Below are 27,885 nucleotides of genomic sequence, written 5' to 3'. Positions count from 1 at the left end.
TTCAATTCATCGAATTGTGATTTCAAAATGAGATTTATAAAATTAAATCCTATTTTTCGTGTAATACAAATTCAAATGAATTTCGATAAAATATTCATATGAAAAATCATACAATAAGAATAACCTAAATTATTAATTATATTAATTATTAATTATTATATTAATTTACATTAATAATTTATTTATAATTAATTTTTAATTTATAATTAATAATTAATTTGTTACTAATTTACGTTATTCTTATAAATAAAATTATTTTTAATAAAAAAATTTTTATTCTTTTTTTTAACAATCACAATTTCAATATCGTTTATACAGTTACGCGTATTTAAAAAATGAATTTTCAATAACCTATAGCATATCAACAATTCAATTAGAAGATATTTGATGAAAATATTTTCATTGAATTATAATTATTTTTTTTCTCTTTATATATAGCTTCGATATGTGACAAATGTTAGTAAATAAAAATCGAAGAATGCGAATGTTAACGTGTACAAATATAATAATTTTCAAATTATTAGAAAAAAAAGAAAATTACAGTTCTTTTTAGGTTAGATTAAATATATTCATAGAGATATCTATAATCATAGAGATATATATAAATCAAATTAATTAATTTTTTTTTTACTTCGTCTATTATCATAAATTCAGTAGGTTTCTTATAAAAACCTACATAAAAGCGTTTATTATATTTCATTCTTATTGTATTGTCGGTGGTGGTACTGGAGGGTCGTCATGCGAATCCTAAAAAAATTATGTGAAAATTAAAATATAATTCATATCGATAAGATAAGAATAAAGTTATAATATATACAAGTTGATTAAATCAATTTGTATATATTAATGAACTTACACGTTCATTGTTTCGATCTTTAGCAATATCATTATTTAAATGACGAAGAGACTGTGGTCTAAGAGCATACATAAGGACAACAAATACAATAATTAATAAAATCATGAAAAAATTTAAGTTCCATGATGGAACATCACGTGGTCCTGGTACTGAAAAATACGTAATAGAAACTTTTAATTAAATTAAAAAAATTAATGTCAATAATAAAATATAAAAAATGCTTACATCGTGACATATCAAAACATTCATTATCTGTGCAGTAATTTTGGCTTTGCCGCAACTGAAACAATAAATGTCATACGTGAAATATTTAGAATTGATAGAACTCTATAAATTAATAATAAGATTAATTAGTTAAAAATATATTTAATATTTTTTAATATTTTTTAAAATTTAAAAAAAAATAAATATGCAAATAAAATTAATGCTTTAATAAAATTATAACTATATTATTATCGAATATATATTCATTCTCTTACCATATTTTATATGTTTATTCATATTTGTTTGATTGCGTAACTCTTGCAAAAGAATTGGTAAAGTAAAATAAATTCCCAAAAAGTTGCTTACTGTGACATATTTTTACCACTCGAATGAAGGTTTTACTACTATATGAAAAATATGAAAAATATCTTATATTAAATTATACAGATTAAATATTATTCATCTGTATAATTTTCGATTATTTCGAAACAATTGCACTCATTATTATTAAAAATATACATTATTATTATAAAAACATATATAATAATAAAAATAAAAGGAAATATTATTTTTTTAAAAATTTATAAATTTTTAAAAATATAATAAAATGAAGTATTTTTAATAGTTATTTTTAAAATGAATAAAATATTAAATAATTTTCATATATTAAAAATGAAAATATACATTAATTTTAATAAAGATTTTAATTTCTTGAATAAACAAGCAAAAAATTTCGATTATGGCTTACAATAGAAAGTAGGCGTTGCATAGCAAATTCATGGTTCCATATACATTCACATAGATCAAATCCTTCGTCGGCCATCACGAAATCTACTTGAAAACACAAAAAAATAATTACGATATTAATATATATAATTATAATAAAATCATATATTATTTTAATTTTTATTAATAAATTTTATTAATAATTTTTATTAATAATAATGTTACCATAATAATTAAATAATAATTTACATAATTTATATTTATATAATACATACATATATTGTATATGTAGTATAAATTGATATAAAATATCAAAATTCATTCAAAACAACTATTAAAAATATATGGAATTAGTAAGAGTACATATATATATATATATATATATATATATGTATATCATATGTATATAAAAGAAATCTCTTAATATTTTTTGATTTCAAATATCTATTATCTAATTATAATCATAATTCATAATCATAATCATAATCATAATTCATCAATTATAGATAAAATATAGTTTGTAAAAATTATGGAATTTGATATATATGAGTATTTTAATGTACAAGAATTTTTAATAACAATTTTAACATCATGGTGTAATAGAAATAATTTAAAATATTTTATCCTGAATTTAAATCCTATCACAGAAATATCCTTTTTTTTAAATTCTAAGAAATGATTAAAAAGAAATTATATAAATTTTTAAAATTATTGAGATATCAACTATTTTTTCTAACTTTATTTATTTTTATATTTTATTAAAGGGAAAAGGAAAGAGGAAAGCAAGCATATAAATATAGATTAAGATATAAATAATTAATTTTTATTTAATAATTATACATAGAATTTGATAGAAATAATAAAAATACAAACTTATTTTATATTACAAATATTTCGTAAAAGTTAACTAATTATAAGAATAATTATAATTGAAAGATCTAATTTCTGTGAAAGAATTTGAATTTAAGATAAAAAATTTAAAATTGCTACATCACAATTATTATATATGGATCAATCATAAATTTAATATATTTTATGTTAGATACAAATTTATGACTTGTTTTTTAAAATTATTAGATCGATAGTGTAATAAGTTTCAACTTTTAAACTTTACCGATAAGAAATGAATCATATTTTTTCGCTAATAATTCTACAATAATATTCTATCTATGTATATTTACAAGTTCCTATCTTTTTGTCTATAATATTTCTAATTGTAAAAATATATAAAAATATAATTATGAATACATATGTACAGAAGATGAAAAATTCAATTAAATAGAAAAAAAGGATTTATTCAAATTTACATTTTATAATAAATTAGGTATATATATATATTAAATATTGATAATATTGAGAATATTCTAAAAGAAATAAATTTATAAGAAAATAAAAAAATAAATAATAATATGAATAATGTAACATTCAAAACTATTTTAAAAAATATCACAAAAATTAACAATCTTACTTTTGTATGTATCGTAATTTTATATGTAACTTTGTATATTATTACAATTAAATATTTCTATTATATATTTCTATTAAAAATTATAATATTTTTTTTATAAAATACTATATAATTGAATAAAAAAATTATCTATATACATGTATAAATAGTAGGAAATGTATGGAAATCATTTAGATATGGCTGACGTGGCGATCAACATAAATCGGGTATACTATTTAAATATATTCAAAATTATATTATAAATTTTTTCAAACTTTAGATACATTTTTTTATATAACTGATAAATTATTTATAGCTATAATTATAATTTATAGATTTATTAATATGCTAAATTTCATTAAAAATTAGTGAATATTAGATTTGATTTAATATTTAATATTATAATTTTTTTGTTATACAATTTTATTCTATAATAAATGTTATATTTAATGTAAAACAATTAAGAGAAAAAAATGTTATTATAATATATGTGCGATATATCAAATTATATTTTTGTATATATTTATAAAAATGTCGAAAACTTTTTTACTTTACTTTAATAATAACCGTTTATAATATACATTCAAAATTATATTATAATAACACAGATTATTAAAATTCATAAATAATATATTTTGCATATATTCTGTATCAAATTCAGAATTTAATGATAAATGACACGTGGTACATATTCATATATGTAGTTTCTTTGTCATTTTTTTTTTTTTTTTTACTAAATTTTTTAATAATTTTTTTAAATACAAATTAAATCTTGAAATGAAATATTCTAATCAAAGATGATAGATTAAAGATAGAATATAATAGTATAAAGAAGAAATCAACATTCTGTAAAAGTTACGTTTAGATAAAATAATTAAAATTCGAAATAGTATAAATAGAATATGTTTGTAAAATTTATTATAATCATATTATAATAATTAAAAAACAAAAAAGATCAAACAACAATTGACACTTAGCTCGTAATTCATTGCTATTACCGCCAAATGAAAAGAAAAATACAGTAAATGAATGACAGTTGGAATGAACAAAAATCGTTTAATGGCAGAAATTTTTACTCACCCTTAATATTTTTACGAAAACGGAAGATAATAAAATAAGAATAATTATGTTTACAGCACTTTAGTATTTGACACTACAACAAAATAAGAATCTATAACGCATTTATATTCAATAAGAGTCAGCCATTACGGTCGTCCTGTTGTATCTTGAATGCGTAGTCGAACTCAAGCTGGACTTTCATTGGTGCATTTCATGGTTATGCATTGTACAGCGACTTGGAATTTGACAATTGGTTGTCTACATTAAAATGTTATATATTGCATAATATAAAACGCTTTGAAATTTTTAATAAATCATGGTTTTTAAATATTGATTATAGTTTTATTAACTTTACAATAGCTGATTAATTGTAAAAAAAATTATATTTTATTTAATGTTTTATATATTTTATATACATTTTATATACATACATGTTAAAAATTTATATAATAAGGAATAGTATATAATATCATATTTAAATAATAAAATATATTATATTATACAAAAAGATTAGAAATAAGAAAAATACAATATATAAATTTGATTAAAAAAAATTGCATTGGCAAGAACTTCATGGCATATCAACACTATCCTAACTCTAAATCTTGAATCTGAAACATTATGATGATATAATTATTATTCAAAATTATATAAATAATAATACATACCTCTTGTACTTTTTGCATTTCTTGAGTTAGTAAATTATCTAATATTTCTTGAAATCTTTGTCTTAACTTAACATTTTCTATATTGGCTATTTCAAGTTCTTGTTGCTGTCTTCTTTGACGTAATTCAGCTAATTCCGCGTGCAAAGTTGCGAGACGTGTTTGCAATGAATCTATAAATTTATTTAAATATGAATCATTTACCAGAAAAAAAATGCATATATAAATATTATTATATATATAATTATACCTTTTGTTACTGGTGCAGAAGGAGATTCTGTAAAATTTTCTGAAATAATATATTCTGAATGAAATTGTTCAACTTTAGCTATTTTTGATGGAGATGTATCTTCTGATTTTTCTATTTCTGTTTCTACATTATTATCATTTTGAAACATTTCTTTACTAAATTCTGTCACAAGATTACTACTTGTTGCTGTGTTATTGTTAGACCTTTCGGAATATGTAGCTTGCATAGAATTAGAGTCTGATACTCTACTATCTGCAGAAAGACGACTATTCTCATCTAGTTCCATTACATTTATATTTCCTTCTTCATCATCTTCTTCACTGTCGCTTACAGGTTCACCAAATATATCATGTTCCGCTATAAATTAAAAACATTAATGTTTTATTCACTAATTAATTTATCATTTGTATATTTCATTTTACATCACTTACCAACATCAAGACTTTGAGAAGTATTACCACTAATACTTTCTCTTTTAGTTTTCACTGTACCAGATGATGAGACTTTGCTTGGTTTTGATTGATCTTCATCTTCACATATTACCTCCCATTTAACATTAACTGCATCATTATCTACTCTTAATAAACGTTTTACTTCTTTCTCAATTTCTGGAGCTTCTACATATTTCTTTTTTAAGGTTTTCCTAAATCTTCTACGTCTAACATTTTTAGTAGGAGGAGTTATACCATGTGGCCATAAAAACTTTTTATCTACTTTATTGGGATCTTTTTTCTTTTGTCTGACTGGAGATTCTTCATCTGTAGTAGTATGATCATCTTCTTCTTTACAAATTAACATCTATGAATAATAAAATAGAATAAAACTAAAAAAAATAGAACTGTAGAATAAGTAAGTGAATAAATAAAATTGACTTTTTACCTGGCATATATCAGCAGTTTTATAGAAACTTTTGTTATCAATAGTTTTCAAGGATTCTACAATTGTTGGTAAATCAACAATCTAATGATAACATATAACATTTTTTTAAAATTATTATATTTATATACATATATGTTATTTTTATATAAATAAGAAAAATATCTTACTTTTCCATGAAGAAGCCAATGATCAAATCTAACCTCACCATAACGCATATCATTTTCCAATTTTATGCTTAATCTATCTTTTAAAGATAATCCATTGCGTAATGTTTCTCGTAAAACTCTCGCTGGTTCCTTAAAAAATTAAATCACTTCTAATTGAATTTATAATTTTAAATAATTCAGCTTATATATTAAAACAATAAATTTACCGGTGGTAAACGCAAAATAAATTGACTTTCCAATTCTACTTGAGGCTCGCTACGATTTTTATAGTCCGTAGTTGGATGACGATTCATATTTCTTTAAAATTATAATTTTAATTGATAAGATTTAAATTGATATAATTCAATCGAATATCTATATTTAATAATTATAAATATTTATATAGATTATGTTTTTCTATAATATTTTTCTACAATACAAATAACATATCAAATAAAAAATATTAAATAAAATATAATACAAAATAATAATTATATTCTTTACCAGTTGTACTTGCAAGTTCAATAAATACTACTTATAGTTTTTCTAGTTACCTTTATTAAAATAAATATAAGATGAACATAGGCGTAGGTAAGTTCAATGAAGTTAAATATACATTTCAATATATATGTATAATCTTATATATAAAGAAAATTAAATATAAATAAAAAAGTGCATTATATAATTTAAGAGAAATATCTAACAAAAAAAAATAATTTAATATATTAAATTATTTTCAAAAAAATAAAAAAAAAAATGTTCTTATTTATATGACGTCATTGTGACGTAATGTGTTTTTTCATGTTCTGTTTTTCTCAGTTCTATTTTGAAGTTAAGTTTGAATCTATTATTTAAATATTTCTTTTAAGTTTCTATTCAAATTTGAACTTATTATTTAAATATAATATATAGATTTATTTCTATATTATTTATTTTAATTGCATAAAATAAATAAATAATATAAATATAAACTTGGATATCAATAAATTTCGATAAATAAAAAATTAATACAATTAATTAATTTACCAAACGTGTAACATTTAATACGTAACATTTATTTTTTATTTTTTAAGTCATTTTTTTTATTATTTTTTATTTTTTAAGTCATTGATAATAATTATATATTGCGCAATCGTATTAATAATTTTGTTCAAAATATTCATATATATATGTATATTAATATCTGAAATTGTTTTAAAATTGTATTGATTTATAAGAAATATTTACTCTTCTATAACTTTTCTATTCTATGGTTTAATAAATATTTTTATTTTTACTATATATTTCATTGATTAATTGAATAATAAATTTAATTGAATTGCATCAATTTGCATAATTATTTCATTATTTTAACATATATTTTATTATTTCGGTAAGTAATTCTCATTCATTAAAATGTTTATACTTCATTAATTTTATACCAATAATAGAATATTTGCGACATTTATGCGTCGTACGTTTTGATTGCAAGTAACTTGGCAGATCCATATGTTATTAGTAAGTGATCAATGGAACATCGGACTTCGCGCTCGCGCCGTCGTAGCCTGACATCGATATACATATATCTCTTTCTTTGCTTCGAATGTTTGTTCTTACATCAATAAAAAATTATTTAATTTGCAAGTATATATATATATATATATATATATATATTAAATTTAATCATTTTAATTTTATATATAATAGTAAATATATGTAAATTTTACAACTTTATTTTTATTTGTATTCTAATATTTTTTTCTAAGTGTAATAAATTATTATAATACAAGTATTGACTGGACAAATAATTGTTCAAAATCAGGTATGTTATGGTTACTTTACGTAATATCTTTGTAGTTATTTATTTTAAAAAAAAATTTATATACTTTGGATCATATAAATAATGAATAAGATATTGACATATTTTACATATATCTTTTTTTCAATTATTATTATTTTTGTTCAATTAATTGTTATTATCTCTTTACGTTTAGTTTGTAAAAAATTGTATCATATAAAGTAAAATGGTATTTAATTATCATTACATAGCATTTTATAATTACATATATTATTCATTGTATTACATAAATTATCTATTGCTTTATATAATTTTTTTAATTCTATTAATTATTAATAATTGAAGATAACTTTTTATTTTATTATATATATTTTATATATATAATATATATTATATATATTATATTTTTAGTGTAGTAATTTGTAAATATTAATATTTTTAAATGTCTATCTATTTTATCTATTTACTTTTTAATATTTTATTATAAAATTATGTATGTTAAAATTATGTACTTAATATGGCAGATTCATAATGATTTCCCAACCAATTGTGGTACCTGGAGGTGAACATCGATCACAATCAGAAACTCATTCTATGTCTGTTGGAAATACTTCTGAGTCTTTTAAAACTATGACACCACCAAATGTAAGCAGATCATTGAGTAATCGTAAGTATCATATTCAAATAAATTTTATAATTTAAATTGACTTTTATATTTTTAAGAATAAATATATGATAAAAATTTAAAGAAATATTATTAGTGAATAATTGATTATAATGATTAATTAGATATAGATGTTAATTTAATTATACGTATAATTATATAATATATATGTGAAAATTATGTTATATATATTATATATATGATGTATATTTGTAGAAAAATATAAAATAAGCAAAAAAGCTTTGTTACAAATTAAATTTAATAAATAATTTCTTTATATATATATATATATATATATGTATTGTTTTTTCTAATATTCAATTTTAATTTGTTATATTTTTTTTTACAAAGAAATACATGAACTTACATATNTATATATATATATATTATATATTATATATTATACGTTATATTAATATTTATTAATTACATATTATATTTTAATGATTATTTATTATTTTAATAATATATAAAATATTATGAACTACTATTTAAAGGTATTAATGACAGTGGATATGGTACATTACCAAGTAAGCTAGGTAGGCTTATTAATATTATGTGCATATAGTAGCAAGCCTCGATATTAGAATCACAAAAGTGAATAAATAGATACATGTATATATATATATAATTCTATTTTCAGATTACATATTATTATTAGCATTTTCTCATTTTCAATAACTTCTTATATTATCATCTTATCAAATAAATTATAAATAAAATTTATTATATACAAATTGATTTCATTTAATGTTTAAATATGATTTTTATTAATATTATCATTAAGCAAAAAAATAATTTATATTATTAGAAGTATTAAAATGCTATGCTATTAAATATATCAGATTAACATAATACATTCATGCTGTTAGCACATTTTTTTTACTTTTTAGAATATTGTAGTATATTGTATAATATGAACATTTATTCATATGTTTATTTAAAAAGTATTATATGTAAACTTTTTTTTTAGAACAAATTTTTATAATTTCAATATTTTTAATGCATGAATAATTACATGTTATATAATATAAGATGCATGTTAATATTTAAATTTGTTATTAAATTATTGCTGCTTTATAATGATAATTTTTAGTAGTTTTTAAGTAGAAAAATATTTTATGAAATATTCAAAATATACACAATGTAATATATTTAAAAAATATGTTTCTTTTTATGCATGCAAATATTTCTAATGGACTTATACTTTTATATATCTTAATAGATGTACATATTTGTTTGTTTTTTGCTTTTGCAATTTAATATATTAAATTGAAACTTGGAGTTATATTGTATATAATTATGTTTACAAATCTTCTCTTTGAAAATTAACATTATTAGCATGAAAAAAAACTAAAAAGTTGCAAAAAACTAAATTTATACTTTACTAAAATGCAATATGATATAATTTAATCTTAAAATTTTTGCTGTTGAATAGTTTAGACTTGAAAAATTTAAAGAGTTTGTGATTTTAAAAGATAAATATCTAAATAAATTTGAAAAATATATTTTTCTGAAACAGTTATAAAGATATTGATAAATAGTAATTGTGATTGAAAACATAAAACTAAATATATAGAACCAGTGGATCAACAACTTCGACGAAGCAGTGTTCAAGTTCAATCTGCAACATTACCTAAACTTCCATCAACAGAGTCCTTATCAACAAGTGTAAATTTTGCAACTGCTGCACCTCCACTATCTCCAGGTATAAACACAAAGCTATGTTAATATCATAATGGACAATAATTCAAACTTTATCAGGTGCTTTTCTTATGTAAATTAATACTATTTTTTACTTATTCAAGTAGTTGATTAGCTATAATGAATTGCATATTTTTTATTTCTTGTTTGGCTTATATATATATATATATATATATATATATATATATTTTATTATTCAAATTTATAAGCTCTGAAATGTACTCTTTATATATTGTATAATCTTTGGCTGAAAGATGATATATATTAAATAGATTTCTATTATGAATATAAATTTTAAATAAATAATATTTTTGTATAATAATTATATATAAATTTATAGTTTATAAGCCTTATGTTATTTAATTTATAATTAAAATAAATGCAATCAATATTTTTTATTAAATATCATTTTTAACACAGATAAAAAGAACATGGAATTAAAATCTATTTCGAAAAAATGCTAACTGCATAATGCATTATGTTATTGAGATTTATTATATAAAATAATTTTATTTATATAAAATAATTATTTTAATTAAAAAAATTGCATCCTTTTTTTTTTTTAATTTTAAAAATTTAATTATCTTTTAATTTTTAATTTTTTTTATAGATCAATAAGTTTATATTTTCTTAAAATTAAAATACTTGCCAAGCTTGTTGTATGAATGTTTTAAACTTGATTATTTCTAAAGCCTTTTAATTAATTATAAATGAAAAAAAATATATTAAAATTATTGTTTAAAATTTATAAAATCAATTTTAAATAAATATTGTCATCTGCATATCTTAATCATTTTATAAACACTTTAATATGAAAATATTCATAAAAGTCACTTTCCTGACATTATCTATTTTATTTAATAGTTATTCAACATTATTTGAAATCATATAACTTAATCATATAATTATTAAAATCATAATATAATTATATTCTATACTGCGATATATTTATAAATAATGACTATTTAATATTTAATAACTACTTGTAAATATTAAGATTTATTTATTAAATTAAATTTCATAATTATAATTATAATATTTGATTAATGTTTAATCATACAATTTTATATAATTTATTTGTTATAGGATTATCTACATCAATGGGAGAAGCAAATCAAAAAACAGATAATGTTTCTGATAAGGTAAGAAATATTTAGTTTATTGTTTTAAAAGATTTAAAATAAAATTATTTTATTTTTATGAAAATTTATATATTTTTATATATATAAATTTTTTATTTTAGTCTTTTGATTCTTGTAAGTTAACAAGGAAAGAATCATACAAAGCTCAAAGAAAGAATTATCGAATGGAAAAAAAAAGATTTGCCGACGAACTTCTAAGTTCTTTTAAAGATCCAACTGTTATTGTGATGAGTGATTGGCTCAAAGTTCGTGGTACATTAAAAAGTTGGACAAAACTGTGGTGTATTCTGAAGCCTGGTTTGCTACTGCTATATAAAAGCCCAAAAGCAAAAGTGCTTATTTATATTGTTTTTAACTAAAATATTTATTTATTTCATCCAAAATTATATTTAAATAATTATTACAGAGCAATCATTGGGTAGGAACGGTTTTACTTAATACATGTCAAGTGATAGAACGCCCAAGTAAAAAAGATGGATTTTGTTTTAAATTGTTTCATCCTTTGGAACAATCAATATGGGCTCCAAGAGGTCCAGAAAAAGAAGCTATTGGTAAATAAAAAATTTTTTATAAATTAAAAAATATATTTTTATTAAATTATTTTTATAGGTGCTGTTGTACAACCCTTGCCAACATCTTACTTAATATTTAGAGCACCTTCTCAGGCAGCTGGTAAATGTTGGTTGGATGCACTTGAATTATCTTTACGTTGTTCTTCTTTAATAGTACGCTCAACAAGTGCATTGCCACGTACTTTACCACATGATACTACAACAACTCATGAAACTCAATGGAGTGAAGCAGATTATGAAAAACATTTTGATGAACATGGTAAGTATAAAACAAATATATTACAAAATATTAGCATTTGTTAAAAAAATAAAGATTCCTTTTAAAAAATTTTAATTTAATGAAATATGGAATGATTTTTTATTACATTTAATGTATAATTGATTTTTACATTTGATATATTATAATTGACTTTAATAGAAAAATAATATTCAAAAAAATTAATAATATTAATTATATTATTATTATCATTCCTTTCCTGACATATTACCTAAAATTGCTTTTCATACCTAATATGCTTATCTAATTATATTCCTCAATCACCTACATCTCAAAAACGTTTGTTATATCCTCAACCTGCAATAGCATCTATGACAAATGATGATGCTAAAAGTATTTGTCCTTCACCAACTCCCATGTTTGAGCAGTTGTACCATGCAGTAGCATATTGGGACAAACAATTTCGTGATAGATCTCCAACTCTTGCTGCAGATACAGAGATTATTTTATCTTCAAATTCTGTAAATGCATTGGGTGATGGAAATATTTATTCACATTTCGAATCTTCTTCTTCTAAATCAATTCCAAATTCTTGCATTCGTCGTATGACTGTTCCTTCTATACATGTTTTGGAATATGATACCCCAGTAGTAATGCTAGATCCTCTGCACTCCTCACATACAGATTTGGACGATATTAGCCAACCGGAAAATGGAGTAGCAGCTGATGCAGAGATTAGCGCTTCGGATAGTGAATCTGAAGGATCCACCAAGGAAGATCAACAAGAAACAATTAATGAAACTCCATATGCTGCAAATGAACAAGAAGTTCTTGGAGCGGTAAAAATTGATATTATGTATTAAAAAAATATGATATTATGTATTATATTTATAATTAAAATTATTTAAATTTTTTATATTTGCATTTAATATATAGGCTGGAGAGGTAGTTACAGAATTACAAGAAGAACAAAAATCTTTAATATGGTTCTTAATGAAACAAGTTCGACCAGGCATGGATTTATCAAAAGTCGTCTTACCGACTTTTATTTTAGAACCTCGTTCGTTTTTAGAAAAGTTGGCCGATTCTTATTATCATGCAGATTTATTGTCTCAGTAAGTATAAATTTATAGATTTCAAAAAATATTCATATAAAAATATGATGTATAATATTTTGTTTCTTGCTTTTACAGAGCAGTAGTAGAAGATGATGCATTTACACGTATGAAAGGCGTTGTTAAATGGTATTTATCTGGATTTTATAAAAAACCTCAAGGTTTAAAGAAACCTTATAATCCGCTTTTGGGTGAAACTTTTCGCTGCTATTGGCAGCATCCTAATGGTTCAAGAACTTTCTATATAGCTGAACAGGTATAGTAATTATTTAAATTATATTTATATATTGCCATTTTTATAACTATAATATATTTATTATAAACATATTAATGTTAATAGCTTTCTCATCATCCACCTATATCAGGATTTTATGTTACTAATCGACAAGATGGATTTACTATTAGTGCTACAATTATTGCAAAATCTAAATTTTACGGTAATTTTTTTCTTATTTTTTTTTTTTTTTTTTTTTCTAAAAGATGTTTCTAAAATATAGTTGTTATATATAAATATATATATATATATATTTATATATATATATATATATTTTTTTTATTTCTCAGGAAATTCAACATCAGCAGTTCTAGATGGTGTTGCCATATTAACAATGTTACCTAGGGGAGAAGATTATACAATGACAATACCTTATGCTCATTGTAAAGGAATTCTTATGGGTACATTATCAATGGAATTAGGTGGAAAAATTCATATAAATTGCGAGAAAACAGGTTATCATACTGAATTGGAATTTAAACTTAAGGTAATATGGAATACAAAATTAAAATAATAAACAAAATTAATTAATTATTTATTCAATAGCCATTTCTTGGGGGTGCAGAACAAATGAATCAAGTTACAGGAGGAATACGTTTAGGCAAAGAAACTCTTGCTATTATATCAGGCTATTGGGATGGTCAAATATTAATTACTGATAAAAGAACAGGAGTATGTCTAATCAGATAATAGAATTTTGTATTATTTATTATCTATGAATTATTTATTATAATTATATAATTATTTATTATAATAAATCAATATTATATTACTTAATTTTACAGCAAGAAAATGTATTTTTTAATCCCACTCCAGAAGTACGTAAAAGAAGATTAAAAAAATATACTGTACCTTTGGAACATCAAGGTCTGTGGGAAAGTGAAAAATTATGGTATGATGTTACGCAAGCAATCAATCGAGACGATCAAATTGCTGCCACTGAAGCAAAAACTCAATTAGAAGAAGCTCAGAGAGAGCGTGCTAAAGAACGAAAACTTAAAGGACAGGAATGGGTTCCTAAACACTTTGTTCAGGTATTATATATTAATAAAATTAAATAATTGAAATTTTCAAAAATATTTAAAAATAAACTATTCAAAAATATCATTTTTTCATATCAACAGGATATTATAACTGGTAATTGGGTTTATCGACATGCAGATGTTCGACCATGGGATCCTAGAAATGATGTTGTACAATATGAACAAGATTATATAGTACGTACAAAAACTAGACACAAGACACCGATTATGCGTACTGGCAGTATCGTTTCTACTGAACCACAAACACAGGTATAAGAATATAAAAATTAATAAAATAAATTGCATCCTAATAATTTATTTTATATTTTAATAATTTAACGTGTAACATAAATAATATTAAAATTGTTTCATCTAATTATTTAATTGTATATCAAAGAATAATTCATTTCACTTTTTCTTATACAAAATAAGATATTCTAAAAATATATATTTTATGTTACAGGTTCCACTTCTTCAAGCTGAATCACGTTCATCACTTTCTGTATTAAAATCTTCTAAAAGACAATTGTCTAATAATTTAGCAGAAACTGCTCATGATTCTGGAAGTTCCTCTGCAGAGGTACATTCAGATTCTAGTCAATCAATAGGTAAAAGGAAACGCTCTACTGCAAGGTAAATTATTTAATATTTTTTCAATTTTTTATTATAATTTTATTACAATAATATTCTATATATATATTTCTAATAAATTCTAATCAAGAAGATATTGAAGAATTTTTTTAATATTGTATTTTCAGGATTATAGATGTTCTTAAAGAATTAGAACGACAAATGTTAGAATATGGTGATAAATTAAATCGTATACAACATATATTAGAGCAACTTGCTATAAGACAAAGAGAACAGGGTGATCAATATCATAGTATAAATATGTTGAAAAGCTTCATAGATACGATTCTCGTTATTGTAATAGTTTTTTCTGTACAATACTTTGTAAAAATATGGACCGACGAACCTAGTGGAGGTTGAAAATATGCTAATAAGATCGTAGTATAAATTGTATATATTATTTATCTTATCTCAATTCGAATTATCAGCTTCTGTGTAAAAAAAAATCTTGAAAAGTTTTGAAATTTAAAATAGTTAATTCAAACGTATTTTTGATGGAAACAAAAAACACGTTGTTTTTTATTAGTGTATTAAAAAATAGAGTAAAAAAATTACAGATATAAACATATATATTCAGGTAATCACAGTGCAATGTTATTTAGCTTTTGTTATTTTAATTACTGATGATACATTCATTATGTAAATCTAGCCTGTTCTAGTAATTACTTATATAATAATGTAATATTTTTAGTCTTTGTTAATTGTTCTTCACAACAATTAACCATGATAAAAGGATTGAATTTTTTTGAGCTTATGTATATAATATTTTATGTGCTAATGCACAAGAAAATAATTATATATTTATTCAGAAATTCTAATAATGTTGTAGTATTTATTGCAGGCGCTCAATAGTAAAGTGTATTTATGATAATAATAAGATTACTATAAAAATATAGTAATATAACATGTACATTACTATGAATTTGATTATCTTGGAATTATCGCGATATAAAACAAAGCTAATTGCAGTTTCAAGAGAAATATAATAAATTCAATTTAGAGAATAAATTCAATTTTATAGTAGCTATCAAGAAATTGTATCTTGAAAATATTAAATAGTCATCAGTTTTATTGATATTAACAAAAATAAATTCCTTATAAAGTAAAAATCAAATTTTAATAATTATTCGCGTATGAAATAAGAATACGTCCAAAATATTAATACATAATTTAAATCCATAAATTTATTTTGTATCATTTGCATCTTTATATTGATAAATATATTGTGATGCATTTGGATAGAAACTGTTTTTATATTTAGAGTAATTTTCATTAATAATATTTTTATTTAATAATTTAAATTTCTAAATATACTTACAAATATAATAATATAATTTTATAAATATATTTATAAAATTGTATTTTATAATTTATTATTAATATTTCTTGAGATATATTTCAAAGTTTATTTTGAAAATTAATTAAATATAATAATAAAAATATATCTTGAACATTATATATTAGTAATTATATTATTAAAATAACAATTTATAATGGATGATTTTCAAAGTTAACTATGTCATATCAAGCTAAATATCGCTAATATATACAACAAATATATCATTAATTCTGTATCAATTCTATATAAATTTTAAATTGACTTTTTATATTAGTATATCAAGATAAAACATTCAAGTAACAATTAATTTTTTTTTCTTCTTTAAAAAAAGAAAAATTAGTATCCAAATAGCCCTCTCATTTTGATTAATATTATATATTATATTTTAATAAAACAAATAATAGAAAACTTTTTATAAATAATGAAGCATTTATTATTAGTGTAAAACTATTCTTTTTATAAATGCTAATATAATCTGTATATTATATAAAATTTTAGCATCATGTTATAATTCTTTTTGATAAAAATTGTTTGTTTTTCTAATATTTCTAATAATATATATTAACATATATTTTTTTTACTGATGACACATATTTGATACAATTTATTAAAGTCTAATTTCATTAGATATGTTTTTTTTTTAAATGAATGAAACATTCCTTAATTATATATCTCTATTTATTTCTATTTATATAAAAATCTTTATATAAAAATTATAAAGTATTTATTCACAATTTTTTAAAATACTGCAATTAGCTAAATTTATTTTTTTATTTACATAAGTTCATATATAAATTATTAAATTTTCTAATTTAAATTTATTTATTGGATATTTAAAAATAATTAATATTTAAATATAGTTTTATCTATTTAATTTATTTTGCACAAAAATTTAGACTTGTTTCCTGTTTATACTATTTCTATTATTTAATTTTGCATATATTATTATTATAAATTCATTGTTAAAATTAAGTGTTTTTTAATATCTCTGGATAAAAATTTAATATCAAGAAAAAAAAATTTTATTAGATTATATTAATATTGATTAATTATTTTTTGTAATATTTATCATATTGTAAAATATTTTCCATAGAGTACCTGATATTTTTATATTACAACATATTTAAATTTAAGTTAAAAAAATTATAAATATTGAAATATTTGAATTCTTTATGATAATTTATAAATACAAAAACTGAAATATTGAAAGAATGATTATCTTAATATCTAATTCTTATATCTATATTCTTATATTATAAATTCAAATATATGATCTTTATATATATATATATATATATATATATATATATAAAATATCACATACAAATAATTATTAAAAAATATATATTCCACTTCAGGTTTTAATATATGTATGCATATATATGTCTTTTTAAATAATTGCATTATTTTGATTTAATTGTTCATATTAATGGAATCACTGGAATTGTGTAGGTAATATATAATATAATAATAAATAAAGAATATACTTAAAAATAAAACATATGAAATTTGCATTTATAAAATAATTTATTTAATATTCATGATTTCAAATTATAAAAGCACTGCATCGAAACGTTTGTTTTTTATTATAACCTGTTTTAAGAAAATGTAACTAATAAAATTGATTTTTACTATTTTTAAATTTTAGAATCAAATAATAATCATTTAAAATCCATTAAATAATATGTTCAAATAAAATAAATAATTAAAAAAAGGATTTCACCCGGAAATATAAAATGAATTTTAATAACGATAAATTATGTAAGATATAAAGTTATATATGATATTATATATTTATATATACAAAATATATAAATTATAAACAATATATTATATATATATATATTTATTCTTCATATCTTTTCTATGAAACATATTTTTAAATTATGTCTATGCTAAACATTATTTTATGTAAAAATTGACTAGGTAGTCATATCTCAATAACACCGCAGATGATAATTGAAGCTGTAAAAAGACTTCAACTACTTAAAATTTATGTTCCATCAAATCTTATTAGTGAATATTTACGTCATTCCTATCCAGTTAAAAGTAATATAAAAACGTTTAATGAAGAATTAAGAAAAAAATTAAATTGTGCTGTACGTGTTGGATTAATACTAAAACATGGAGAAGATTCTTATTACTTACCTACTTTAAGACAAGAAGCAAATACACTCAAAACAGCATTTACTGCATTTTGGGAAATATATAAAAACGTAATCATAAATATTACTACATTTTGTAACTTTTATTTATGATTATAATTTATGTTTTATAATAATATCTTAATTTTTAAAAATATTTAACATTTTCAGTGGTCTAAATTCCATATTTCACAAACCAAAAATCAAAATAGAAATCATTCTACATTTAAAAAACGAACCAAAAATATGAAATATTTCAAAGATAATGACAATCATAATAAATAAAAAATATTTCAAATGAAATATTATAAATAAATTTCTTTATTAATAATTTTAATTTATATATATTTAAAAAATAAATATTTTATTATAATATTGCCATGATTCAACAATGTTATAAGATTTTTTAAAAATGTAATAGTTTTTTTTTTTTTACTGTACTTTTGTTTTCTTGAAGTATTAAATTTTCATTATAGTTACAAATAAACAATTCATCGTGACATTTGTAATTTTACAACCATGATGCTGAAATATTTTATATTTCTAATTATACAATATATAAAAATATGCAATTCATAAGAAATATATCGAAAAAAAATTACTTATAACTATTATAACTATTATTCGAACGCGATAATAGATCTGATTAGATTTAATTTTATAAGGTGAGTCATAATAAATATAAGTAAGATAACCATTTGGTTGCTGATTAATTACCGTAATTTCACATTTTCATTCAATAATGTTTAATTTAATATCAAACGTATTTTGAACAAAGATTATAGAACAAAAAAAAGAAAATAGAAATGCTTCAGAATCTCTTTCTAAATACTTGACTTCTAATACGCAATAAGATTCCGCAATCGGAATACTAAATGGATATCATAATGAATGATTAAGCATAGAAAAACGATTATTTGGATCATAACATGATTCATATAAATCATCATCAGCTGTAAAATATTCAGAATCACTTTCAGCTGAAATGTTTTTATCAGATTTTGAATGTTTTGATTTTATTCTTTGTTTTTTAAGCAAATTGATTTTATTCTGAAGCATAGATGGAAACATTGGTTTAATTTTTAATAAAAATATATTAAATAATCTCAAAAGACTTGGAGATATTTGAAGAATAGCATTTATATATCCTTCAATGTCATTGCGTATTCTAAAATTATTACTCAAATTATATAATAAAGTACCATTAAATAAATTTGCTACTTTAATTTGTGGATAAGGATATCCTAAAAGTGCATTTAAATTCATAGTATGTTTTAAACAATTCTGAAATTCTGCAAATATGTGTACTGTAGCTCTATTATACTTTTTTGGATTTGTATATAATTTTTTGTCCATATTAAAATGAGTAATAAAAAATGATGCTGCTAATATACAGTCATCATAGTCAATTTCATTATAAGCTTTAATAATTGAATCATTCATTATATTATTTGGCTTAAAATTATTTTCTTTTCTTCTTTGTTTTATATTTGCAATTATTTGACCATATTTATTTTGAAAAGTGTACATAACTCTATGTCTTCCAATTTTAGAATCTATTATATTAAACAACATAGAAATAAATATAGAATATAAGTAACATTTATAAGATATAGAATGGTCTTGTTGTTGCATCCAATATTTTATACATCCAACATATAACATCCATTCTGATGGAAGTTCATATATACAATCCATATTTGTGATTCCTAAAGTATTATCTAAAATCTCTTTTTGAATAACTAAAGAAATTTCTCTAAGATTGAATAAAGAAGGAAGTTTATAAACATCTAAAGTTTCTGTGCCATATAATTTATGATATGTGATCTTTGTACTCTGTAAGTTATAGTTCATAATTTTATTTTGATTTCTTGTCATATATCTCATATAACATATTTTATTGTTCATTCCTGATTTTAGAATTCCAAATATTACACTAAGAATTTTTGAACTTGCTAAAATGCTGGGAGGATAACGATAATCTTCTATTTGTACAGAACAAATATATAAATGTCTAATTATTAAATCTATAAAATATGTTGGAAGTCTAGCCATAAGAAATTCATTTATAAACCATTCTGGCAAATTGCTAATAGCTTTTTTTTTTAATATTGATTCAGATTCACCAAGTGTATTTATTATTTCAATTTCATTTTCTTCTTCATTTTCTTCTTCACTTGTTTCATTATCTTCTTCTTCACAAATTTCTTCTATGTATGTCAATGTATTAACATCTCCATCAAACTTGAAAGTTTTGTTCAAATAATGAATATTAGTATGAATAATGTAATCTTTTGGAAAACCTAGAGGTACAAGTATTTCAGCAGATACATTTGTATAACCATTTATGTTAATCTCTATTAAATTTAATATTCTTTGTCGTATAGTTTTAGTTAATCTACTTAAAATTTCAATGATAGCTTTGTTCAAAGTATATTTGCTTAACCAGGCTAAAGTTGTTTCTATGCGACACTGTCTATGATTATGTTTTTTTCTTGATGCACCTCTTAATTTCAAGTGACGAAAAAAGTTTTTAAAAGTATTTCGTTTTACATAATCATTGCCTAATAATATTGCAGCCAATGGTAACATTGATTGATCCAATCCTTTAAAAGATTTAAGTAAATTTTCTACTTTATAAATCTTGCAGCGTTTCACATAACAATTTCCAGTTGAACTTTTAACTACATAAGTATCTAATGTATCAAATGGTATGTATAATGTCCCATATATATAAAAATCTGAATCATAACTAAGTACTGGACAATTCAAGATTCTTGCTACTGCTGCTATATGATTATCAGCTTCAAATAAACATTGTACATGTCGAATATTTTTTTCTGTCATTATTTCTTTAAAAACTTCTCGTATTAATAAAGGAAAAAATTTCATTTTCTTTTGACTAAGTGGACAAAACGAGCATGCGATACGAATTTTCTCTTTAGTCCTTCTTATAGTAGTTTTAAATTTTTTGTCTTCATTGCCGCCATCAATTAAAACTAAAGGTGTCACATTACATTTTAATAAATCGTCAAAGAAATTTGATATACATTGTGCATAATTATCGTAATCACCACCAAATGCACAATTACACTTTGCATATAAATTATATATTGAACAACAGACACTATTTCCATCAATTACTAAATATGAATTTTGTAATTCATAATATTCCAAATAATGATCTGAATGATTGTTTATATAAGTGGTTAAACCAGGAATTCCCATTATATTTTTTTTATTTTTATTTTCTTTAAATTTAAAATTATAAATCGTGTACAAAATATTAAAAATATTTTTTACATATTACGTGTAAGATATTTTTCTATTAGCAACATAGGTTATGTTGAGAAAAAAGAAGAAAATAAAAATTGTATTATTTATGAACATATTATTATCATATTTTTATTTAAAATATAATATTTATTATTTTTGTTAAATTCACTTAAAACTAAGATATTATTATAATTATATGTAAATAAATGAAGAATTACGTGTATTTAAAATTTATATTTATAACTTGTCATTGAACTTGATAAATGCAAATAAAAGAATTTATGATATTATAATGCTTTAAAATTGAAAATAATTTATATAAATAATACAAATTTGGGGAAAAAAAATAAGTGAATTTTGCATAAAAAAAAATCTTAAAATAAAAATATTTAATTATAACAAATACATAAATTATATCTTTTATTTTTATATACACATTGAAAATATAATTATTTTATAAATTAATATTAATATTTTAGGAAAAATATTAGTATTAAAACTTAATATAAGTTTCATATATTATAAAAAATATAATTTTGTGCTTTTATGTTTTTTCCATTATATGAGAAACGTTTTATTGGAATGATTTATTTTATAAAATCCATTTTCTGGGTTTTCTATGTGTTATTTATAATTTTGCTGAAAAAGAATAGATTTTATTAAGTGTTAACATTTAAAATATTAAGCAAAAATAATAAAAAAACAAAATGTCAAAAGTTTAAAAAAAATACAAATTATTTTAAAATTATTTGTAAACAGATGAAAATTATAATTCATTATAGGATAATAGACAAACATAAAATATGCATGCATAGAACATATATTGTATAAAAGCTCATGTGAAATCTATAAATATGACTATATTTATTATTATCCTATAATTATTGAAAAATTTTAGAATACTGTACAATTGTTACTTGATTTAGAATAATCATGTTTATTTATAAAAGTTTCATCCCTTTCATCCCATAATGTAAGTCCCTCACAAGCACAGATTTTTTTTGTATTTTGAAATAAACTAGATGAACGAGCAATAATACCACAAGCTAATCTAAAATATATAAGTATAACATTAAAAATTATAATGTATATATATCAATAATAATATATAATATAATATATATATCAATTATTTTATCATTTTATATTATATTATTTACTTATTTCCACTATTTCCATCTATTTTAGATTCTGGGTTAGTTCCTCTTCCCAAATCATCTGGTTTTTCTGTTATAACTAAAGATCTTCCAATAATATCAGCTATTTCTATAACTTTATCTATCATTCTAAAAGTAGCTCTACCAAAATCATTAACCATTATATTTCCTAAATCTCCAACATGCTGTAATATTTTTTTTATTTAAAAATAATTCATTATAATTAAGTGTAATATTATAATTATATTATAATATTAAATTTTTTTGTATGCATAAATTATAATATTTACCCGTTTAAATATGTCATCTTTAGGACCACCATGTATTGTATTATTTGGATTAAAATGTTCTCCAACACTAAAAATATAATACAAAAAATTTAAAACAAAAAAGAAATCTAAAATATATATACTTACCTATCACAACCTTGAGAAATATCACCACATTCATGAATGTGTATACCATGTTCACCAGGTGTTAAACCATCAATTGTTCCATCTATAAGACAACCATCAGGAGTTTGTGCAAATCTTATTACACCCATTATCTTATTATTTACAGTATATCCTGAATTTCCTCCTAACATTGTAACAGCACTAGAAGTATCTATATTATAAAAAATTATGTAATTTTTTACTTTAGAAATCGAAGAAAAATATAATGCAACATTACCTCCATATCCTTTTAAAACAGCTTTTTTTCCAGATTGTTCAATTTTTTCTTGAATTATAGAATATGGTAAATTTGTTTCAACAATAACATTATTATTTTCTAATGATATGTCAATATTTTCAATTCCATCTATACCGATTAATGTATTGCGTACTAAATCAACACATTTTTGACAAGTCATGTTTACTGCAAATTCAATCTAAAAGTGTATTATTTTAATAATATTTATTTTTTCTGTATTTCTACAATTTACCTTTGTTGTAGTCATGTTATTTAACAAAAGTATCAGCAAAAAGTAAGTTTTCCTGTTATAAAAGAAGATAAATTAATCTTCAGCGGTTTAAGGTTACGTATTCCGTAATATGATAAAATCGTAAAAAACTTTCATGTTGTATATGTTTCAAATCATATCAATAAATAGATGAAATAATATAATATAAAATATAATATAATATAATATAAAATATACGAATATAATCATTTTTATATAAAAAATTTAATACAAATTTTTATTAAAATGTAAAAGACAAAAATTATTTCAAATTATATCAACAATAAAAAGAAAATATTTTTTATAAATTTAGATTTAAAAATATAAAATTAAATGTGAAAAATATATTTAAATTTCAAATAATAATAAGAATACGAATTCTTATTGTATGAAAATAAAAATTTTTTACCGTTAGTTTTAAGTTATTTAAGAATAAGTTATAAATTTATTATTTATTGATAAATATATAATTTTTTTATTAAAAATCTTTTATATTTAATATTTTATACAATTTCTGCTAATACAAATAACAGATTTTTAATTTTTACTAGATTGTCTTATCCTGTATATCGTATTATCCTGTATATTTTGCTATCATAGTTCACGAATTTGCCACTGGTACGCTCTTATCCCAAGCTCTATTTTAGAAATGGTCATCCATCATAATTTATTTGTAAAACTACAAATTTTACAAAACAATTATTAGCAGGAATTTGCTATATTTAGAATTTTTTCATTAAATATCAATTTTGATAAAATAAAATTGTGATTTTTTTGCATTTCTGAAGCAAAATTACATTAAAAGTGCTTCTCTTTTAAGAATATGATGCAGTAATGTGAACAACCAATACTGGTACAAAGCCTTGTAAAAAAGTTTCAAATGAATATAATAATACAAAAGAGAAAGGTAACGGAAACACAAGTTAAATAAAAAAGAGCAAAAAAAAAACAATAAATTACTATATTACCTATTGTGATCTTTCGACGATTGATTCTATTTAAAAATGTCCGTGACCTTTGCTCAACGCGGCAGGCCACCACCGAATCCTGCTCAAATACAGAAGGTAATGAATTACTCATTATTATTGATGTAAAATATTAAAATATCATTTTTATTCTATATAATATAATATATTTTACATTTATATAAATTAATTTGTTTTTACAATAGATGCTTGATGAAAATAGTCAGCTAATACAGACAATACAAGAATATCAGAATAAAGGAAAACCTCAAGAATGTATACAGTAAATATACATAATTATAATTAATTTTAAAGTATATCCAAATTATATTAATATAATTATTGTGATTTTTTTTTTAGATATCAGCAAATGTTACATCGGAATTTAGTATATTTGGCATCCATTGCTGATGCAAATCAAAATATACAAGCATTATTACCAGTAAGAAATATTCTAAATATTTAATTATTAAATGATTAAATATTTAAAATAAAAATATATTAATATTATTTTTGCTTTTTTAATAAGCCTCCGCAAGGAATTCCTAATGGTCCTCAACATGGTATGATGAATCCACAAGGTCTTCCTAATGCTCCTACAGGATCAAGTGGACCTGCAGGTGATATGCCTCCAAATAGTCAACCAACATTACCAATGTCAACCTTTAGTCAAGGGCAGCCAATGTCACAAGGATATCGTGGTCCTGTTATGCCTGGGCAAGGACCTGCTATAAATAGTATGTTATTATAATATAATTATATTTAAAAAATTTTTTTATTCTTATAATATATTCTTATAAATCAATACTATTTTTTAATTTTAATATATTATTATTTTGAAGGACCACCTGCTGCACCTGGGCCACAACAATATAGAGGACCTCAAGGTTATCCTCAACAACCTTCTCAACAAACTTATCCTGCTCAGTATGCTAACCAAAATCCTGGTTCTAATTATCAAGGACCTCAGGGATCAGCATATACTCCAGGTCAACCAAATCAGTATGGGCCACCAAATACTTCTCAGCAACAAGGCTATAGCACATCGACACAACCTAACTATGGTCCTCCAACTACTGTGAATAGTTATGGTCCTCAACCAGGATATCCACCACCAGGAACAACTCAACCTCCTACAGGATATGGTCCACCACCACCACCCAATCAACAAGGTTATCCTCCTTCTAATCCTTCTCAACAAAACTTTCCATCAAGTGGACAACAACAACCGGGACAATATGGTAGTCCTAGTCCACAACCAAATTATCAACAACCTCCATCTCAAGCTCCACCTCAAAATGCATATGGAGGTGGTCAACCTGGAAATTATCCTCCTCCTTCATCACAAGCATATGCAAATAATGTTCCACCTCAAAATTATCCAGCTCCTCCTACATCTAGTGCCCAACCTCCTCAAGCTGGATCTCAACAAAATACTGGTCCTCAACCAAATTATGGTAATCAACCAAGTCCTGGTCCTGGTGCAACACAATATGGTCCAGCTTCTACATCTCCACCATTCAGTACTGCTTCTGCTAGTGGAGTAAACACCTATGCTCAGAGTAGCCAACCAACTAGTACACCATCTGCTTCGACTCAAACTTATCCACCAAATAGTGCCCCACCACCTACTTCACAAGGTGGAAATTATGCTCCTCCAGGTCCTACTCCATCTGGATATCCTGTACATCAAACACCTCATCCATCATCACATCCACCACATCAGCCACCACATCAATCTCCACATCAGCCTCCTCATGCTCCTCATCAACCACCACATCAACCCTCTCATCAATCAACTCATCAACCTCCTGCACATCAGGCACCACATCAACCACAACAATCTCAACAACAATCTCAGACACCACCACAATCTCAACAACAACAATCTCAAAGTCCTGCTCCTAGTGGATTTCAACCACCTTCAGGACCTCCTCAAGGTCCTGCTCCACCTCCAGGAGCAGGACCACAACCTGGATATGGTCCTGCTACTACACAGACATATGTACCACCAACACCAGGGGGACAGCCACAGGTATTAAAATAAGTTAAAAATATTAAATTATTTAATTATTTTTTAATTATTATTAATATAGAAATTTATATGATAAAAAATATATTAAATTATAGGTATATACTCCTCATCCGCCTCAAGCTGGCCAACATTATGGACATCCACAATATCCTCAGAGTTATCCACCACCACCAGCAGGACAAGGATATCCTCAATATCCACCGCGACCACCTGGTGGACATATGCCTCCTCCCCCTGGACCTCAAGGACCTCCTCCACCAAATCAATATGGAGGTTATGGATATCAACCACCTCCACAATAGAATATACATTAATGTAAATTCGAGCGATATTCATTCTAATATAAAAATGATTTAACTACAAATTGAAAACAAGTGGTATATAAAATTTTAATTTAATTCTTAATAGCATATCGTCCAATGTTATATAATGAAACAATAGAAAATATATATTACTAAGGAAAGGTGCTGCTAAAATTTCATTAAGTTTGTAATAATTCGAAATTATACTTTCGATTTTTTTTAAATGATATAATTTAATATTATAAAATATATTTCAATATACAGAAAAAAATGTATAAATATTGCAAATTATATATATTTAAGGATTTTAATTTCAAAAAACTTTAAACATTAAATTTTTAAAATTTCATTTTATTAAAAACATTCGAAAAATAT

The 27,885-nt window shown here is 22.0% G+C and overlaps 7 protein-coding genes across 19 annotated transcripts; 3 read left to right on the top strand and 4 right to left on the bottom strand.

Moving 5' to 3' along the window:
• Positions 1–252: 252 nt before the first annotated feature.
• Positions 253–4,472, bottom strand: LOC122712658 (small integral membrane protein 14). The gene is made up of 5 exons (XM_043932467.1): positions 4,314–4,472; positions 1,809–1,891; positions 1,082–1,136; positions 857–1,005; positions 253–747 (listed from the first exon to the last, which is right to left on the bottom strand). Exons 2-5 carry the CDS (start codon positions 1,881–1,883, stop codon positions 703–705), a joined length of 324 nt encoding a protein of 107 aa, XP_043788402.1. The 5' UTR covers positions 1,884–1,891; positions 4,314–4,472; the 3' UTR covers positions 253–702.
• Positions 4,473–4,736: 264 nt separating this feature from the next.
• Positions 4,737–6,659, bottom strand: LOC122712707 (transcription initiation factor TFIID subunit 7). Of its 2 annotated transcripts, none has more exons than XM_043932518.1 (7): positions 6,460–6,659; positions 6,254–6,382; positions 6,087–6,167; positions 5,639–6,005; positions 5,208–5,564; positions 4,961–5,130; positions 4,737–4,903 (listed from the first exon to the last, which is right to left on the bottom strand). In XM_043932518.1, the coding sequence occupies exons 1-7, from the start codon at positions 6,544–6,546 to the stop codon at positions 4,880–4,882; spliced, it is 1,215 nt and encodes a 404-aa protein (XP_043788453.1). In that variant the 5' UTR covers positions 6,547–6,659; the 3' UTR covers positions 4,737–4,879. The 2 variants fall into 2 exon arrangements, with proteins under 2 accessions (XP_043788453.1, XP_043788454.1); XM_043932519.1 differs by having other exon boundaries at positions 6,254–6,402; positions 6,460–6,584.
• Positions 6,660–7,549: 890 nt separating this feature from the next.
• On the top strand, positions 7,550–16,437 carry LOC122712706 (oxysterol-binding protein-related protein 8). 6 transcript variants are annotated; one of them, XM_043932512.1, is made up of 18 exons: positions 7,550–7,604; positions 8,534–8,676; positions 9,171–9,212; positions 10,253–10,381; positions 11,464–11,519; positions 11,621–11,851; positions 11,926–12,070; positions 12,129–12,350; positions 12,993–13,147; positions 13,245–13,423; positions 13,502–13,679; positions 13,764–13,860; positions 13,988–14,184; positions 14,244–14,369; positions 14,483–14,731; positions 14,822–14,989; positions 15,183–15,352; positions 15,478–16,437. In XM_043932512.1, exons 2-18 carry the CDS (start codon positions 8,541–8,543, stop codon positions 15,707–15,709), a joined length of 2,712 nt encoding a protein of 903 aa, XP_043788447.1. In that variant the 5' UTR covers positions 7,550–7,604; positions 8,534–8,540; the 3' UTR covers positions 15,710–16,437. The 6 variants fall into 6 exon arrangements, with proteins under 6 accessions (XP_043788447.1, XP_043788450.1, XP_043788449.1 ...); XM_043932515.1 differs by lacking the exon at positions 7,550–7,604 and adding an exon at positions 7,627–7,816; XM_043932514.1 differs by lacking the exon at positions 7,550–7,604 and adding an exon at positions 7,627–7,851.
• A 1,680-nt stretch (positions 16,438–18,117) lies between these two features.
• On the top strand, positions 18,118–19,318 carry LOC122712623. The gene is made up of 4 exons (XM_043932416.1): positions 18,118–18,136; positions 18,615–18,904; positions 19,004–19,074; positions 19,309–19,318. Exons 1-4 carry the CDS (start codon positions 18,118–18,120, stop codon positions 19,316–19,318), a joined length of 390 nt encoding a protein of 129 aa, XP_043788351.1.
• Positions 19,319–19,349: 31 nt separating this feature from the next.
• Positions 19,350–22,173, bottom strand: LOC122712641 (protein asteroid). Its single transcript, XM_043932441.1, has one exon. It carries the CDS (start codon positions 22,058–22,060, stop codon positions 19,715–19,717), a length of 2,346 nt encoding a protein of 781 aa, XP_043788376.1. The 5' UTR covers positions 22,061–22,173; the 3' UTR covers positions 19,350–19,714.
• A 515-nt stretch (positions 22,174–22,688) lies between these two features.
• LOC122712720 (copper chaperone for superoxide dismutase-like) lies at positions 22,689–24,688 on the bottom strand. 6 transcript variants are annotated; one of them, XM_043932545.1, is made up of 7 exons: positions 24,191–24,338; positions 23,938–24,136; positions 23,682–23,871; positions 23,556–23,622; positions 23,269–23,450; positions 23,017–23,159; positions 22,689–22,747 (listed from the first exon to the last, which is right to left on the bottom strand). In XM_043932545.1, exons 1-7 carry the CDS (start codon positions 24,203–24,205, stop codon positions 22,737–22,739), a joined length of 807 nt encoding a protein of 268 aa, XP_043788480.1. In that variant the 5' UTR covers positions 24,206–24,338; the 3' UTR covers positions 22,689–22,736. The 6 variants fall into 6 exon arrangements, with proteins under 6 accessions (XP_043788480.1, XP_043788481.1, XP_043788479.1 ...); XM_043932546.1 differs by having other exon boundaries at positions 23,026–23,159; XM_043932544.1 differs by lacking the exon at positions 22,689–22,747 and adding an exon at positions 24,618–24,688 and having other exon boundaries at positions 22,949–23,159; positions 24,191–24,242.
• LOC122712719 (basic proline-rich protein) lies at positions 24,108–27,646 on the top strand. Of its 2 annotated transcripts, XM_043932541.1 has the most exons (7): positions 24,108–24,232; positions 25,029–25,272; positions 25,380–25,456; positions 25,534–25,615; positions 25,703–25,910; positions 26,016–27,208; positions 27,304–27,646. In XM_043932541.1, the coding sequence occupies exons 2-7, from the start codon at positions 25,213–25,215 to the stop codon at positions 27,508–27,510; spliced, it is 1,827 nt and encodes a 608-aa protein (XP_043788476.1). In that variant the 5' UTR covers positions 24,108–24,232; positions 25,029–25,212; the 3' UTR covers positions 27,511–27,646. The 2 variants fall into 2 exon arrangements, with proteins under 2 accessions (XP_043788476.1, XP_043788475.1); XM_043932540.1 differs by lacking the exon at positions 24,108–24,232 and having other exon boundaries at positions 24,895–25,272.
• The last annotated feature ends 239 nt before the right edge of the window (positions 27,647–27,885 follow it).

The sequence above is a fragment of the Apis laboriosa genome, unplaced genomic scaffold, assembly GCF_014066325.1.
Source record: "Apis laboriosa isolate Shangri-la unplaced genomic scaffold, ASM1406632v1 scaffold204_cov149, whole genome shotgun sequence".
In the NCBI taxonomy this organism is placed as follows: domain Eukaryota; kingdom Metazoa; phylum Arthropoda; class Insecta; order Hymenoptera; family Apidae; genus Apis; species Apis laboriosa.
Note: the sequence above shows the minus strand (reverse complement) of the source record. Positions and strands in the feature narration are given on the sequence as shown.

Bases quoted from the DNA above. Each gene is read 5' to 3' on its own strand.
- LOC122712658 (XM_043932467.1), bottom strand. From the start codon at position 1,883: ATGGCCGACGAAGGATTTGATCTATGTGAATGTATATGGAACCATGAA. The intron at 1,006-1,081 runs GTAAGCATTTTT...CGTATTTTTCAG, and splicing joins ATGTTTTGATATGTCACGAT to TACCAGGACCACGTGATGTT. The intron at 748-856 runs GTAAGTTCATTA...TAATTTTTTTAG, and splicing joins AAGATCGAAACAATGAACGT to GATTCGCATGACGACCCTCC.
- LOC122712707 (XM_043932518.1), bottom strand. From the start codon at position 6,546: ATGAATCGTCATCCAACTACGGACTATAAAAATCGTAGCGAGCCTCAA. The intron at 6,383-6,459 runs GTAAATTTATTG...TAATTTTTTAAG, and splicing joins TTATTTTGCGTTTACCACCG to GAACCAGCGAGAGTTTTACG. The intron at 4,904-4,960 runs GTATGTATTATT...ATAATGTTTCAG, and splicing joins AAATGCAAAAAGTACAAGAG to ATTCAAGATTTAGAGTTAGG.
- LOC122712706 (XM_043932512.1), top strand. From the start codon at position 8,541: ATGATTTCCCAACCAATTGTGGTACCTGGAGGTGAACATCGATCACAA. The intron at 13,148-13,244 runs GTAAAAATTGAT...TTTAATATATAG, and splicing joins AACAAGAAGTTCTTGGAGCG to GCTGGAGAGGTAGTTACAGA. The intron at 14,732-14,821 runs GTATTATATATT...TCATATCAACAG, and splicing joins TTCCTAAACACTTTGTTCAG to GATATTATAACTGGTAATTG.
- LOC122712623 (XM_043932416.1), top strand. The intron at 18,905-19,003 runs GTAATCATAAAT...TAACATTTTCAG, and splicing joins TTTGGGAAATATATAAAAAC to TGGTCTAAATTCCATATTTC.
- LOC122712641 (XM_043932441.1), bottom strand. From the start codon at position 22,060: ATGGGAATTCCTGGTTTAACCACTTATATAAACAATCATTCAGATCAT.
- LOC122712720 (XM_043932544.1), bottom strand. The intron at 23,623-23,681 runs GTAAGTATATAT...TTATATTTTTAG, and splicing joins ATTTCTCAAGGTTGTGATAG to TGTTGGAGAACATTTTAATC. The intron at 23,160-23,268 runs GTAAATAATATA...TATATATTTTAG, and splicing joins GATGGAAATAGTGGAAATAA to ATTAGCTTGTGGTATTATTG.
- LOC122712719 (XM_043932541.1), top strand. From the start codon at position 25,213: ATGTCCGTGACCTTTGCTCAACGCGGCAGGCCACCACCGAATCCTGCT. The intron at 25,273-25,379 runs GTAATGAATTAC...TTTTTACAATAG, and splicing joins ATCCTGCTCAAATACAGAAG to ATGCTTGATGAAAATAGTCA. The intron at 25,457-25,533 runs GTAAATATACAT...TTTTTTTTTTAG, and splicing joins AAACCTCAAGAATGTATACA to ATATCAGCAAATGTTACATC.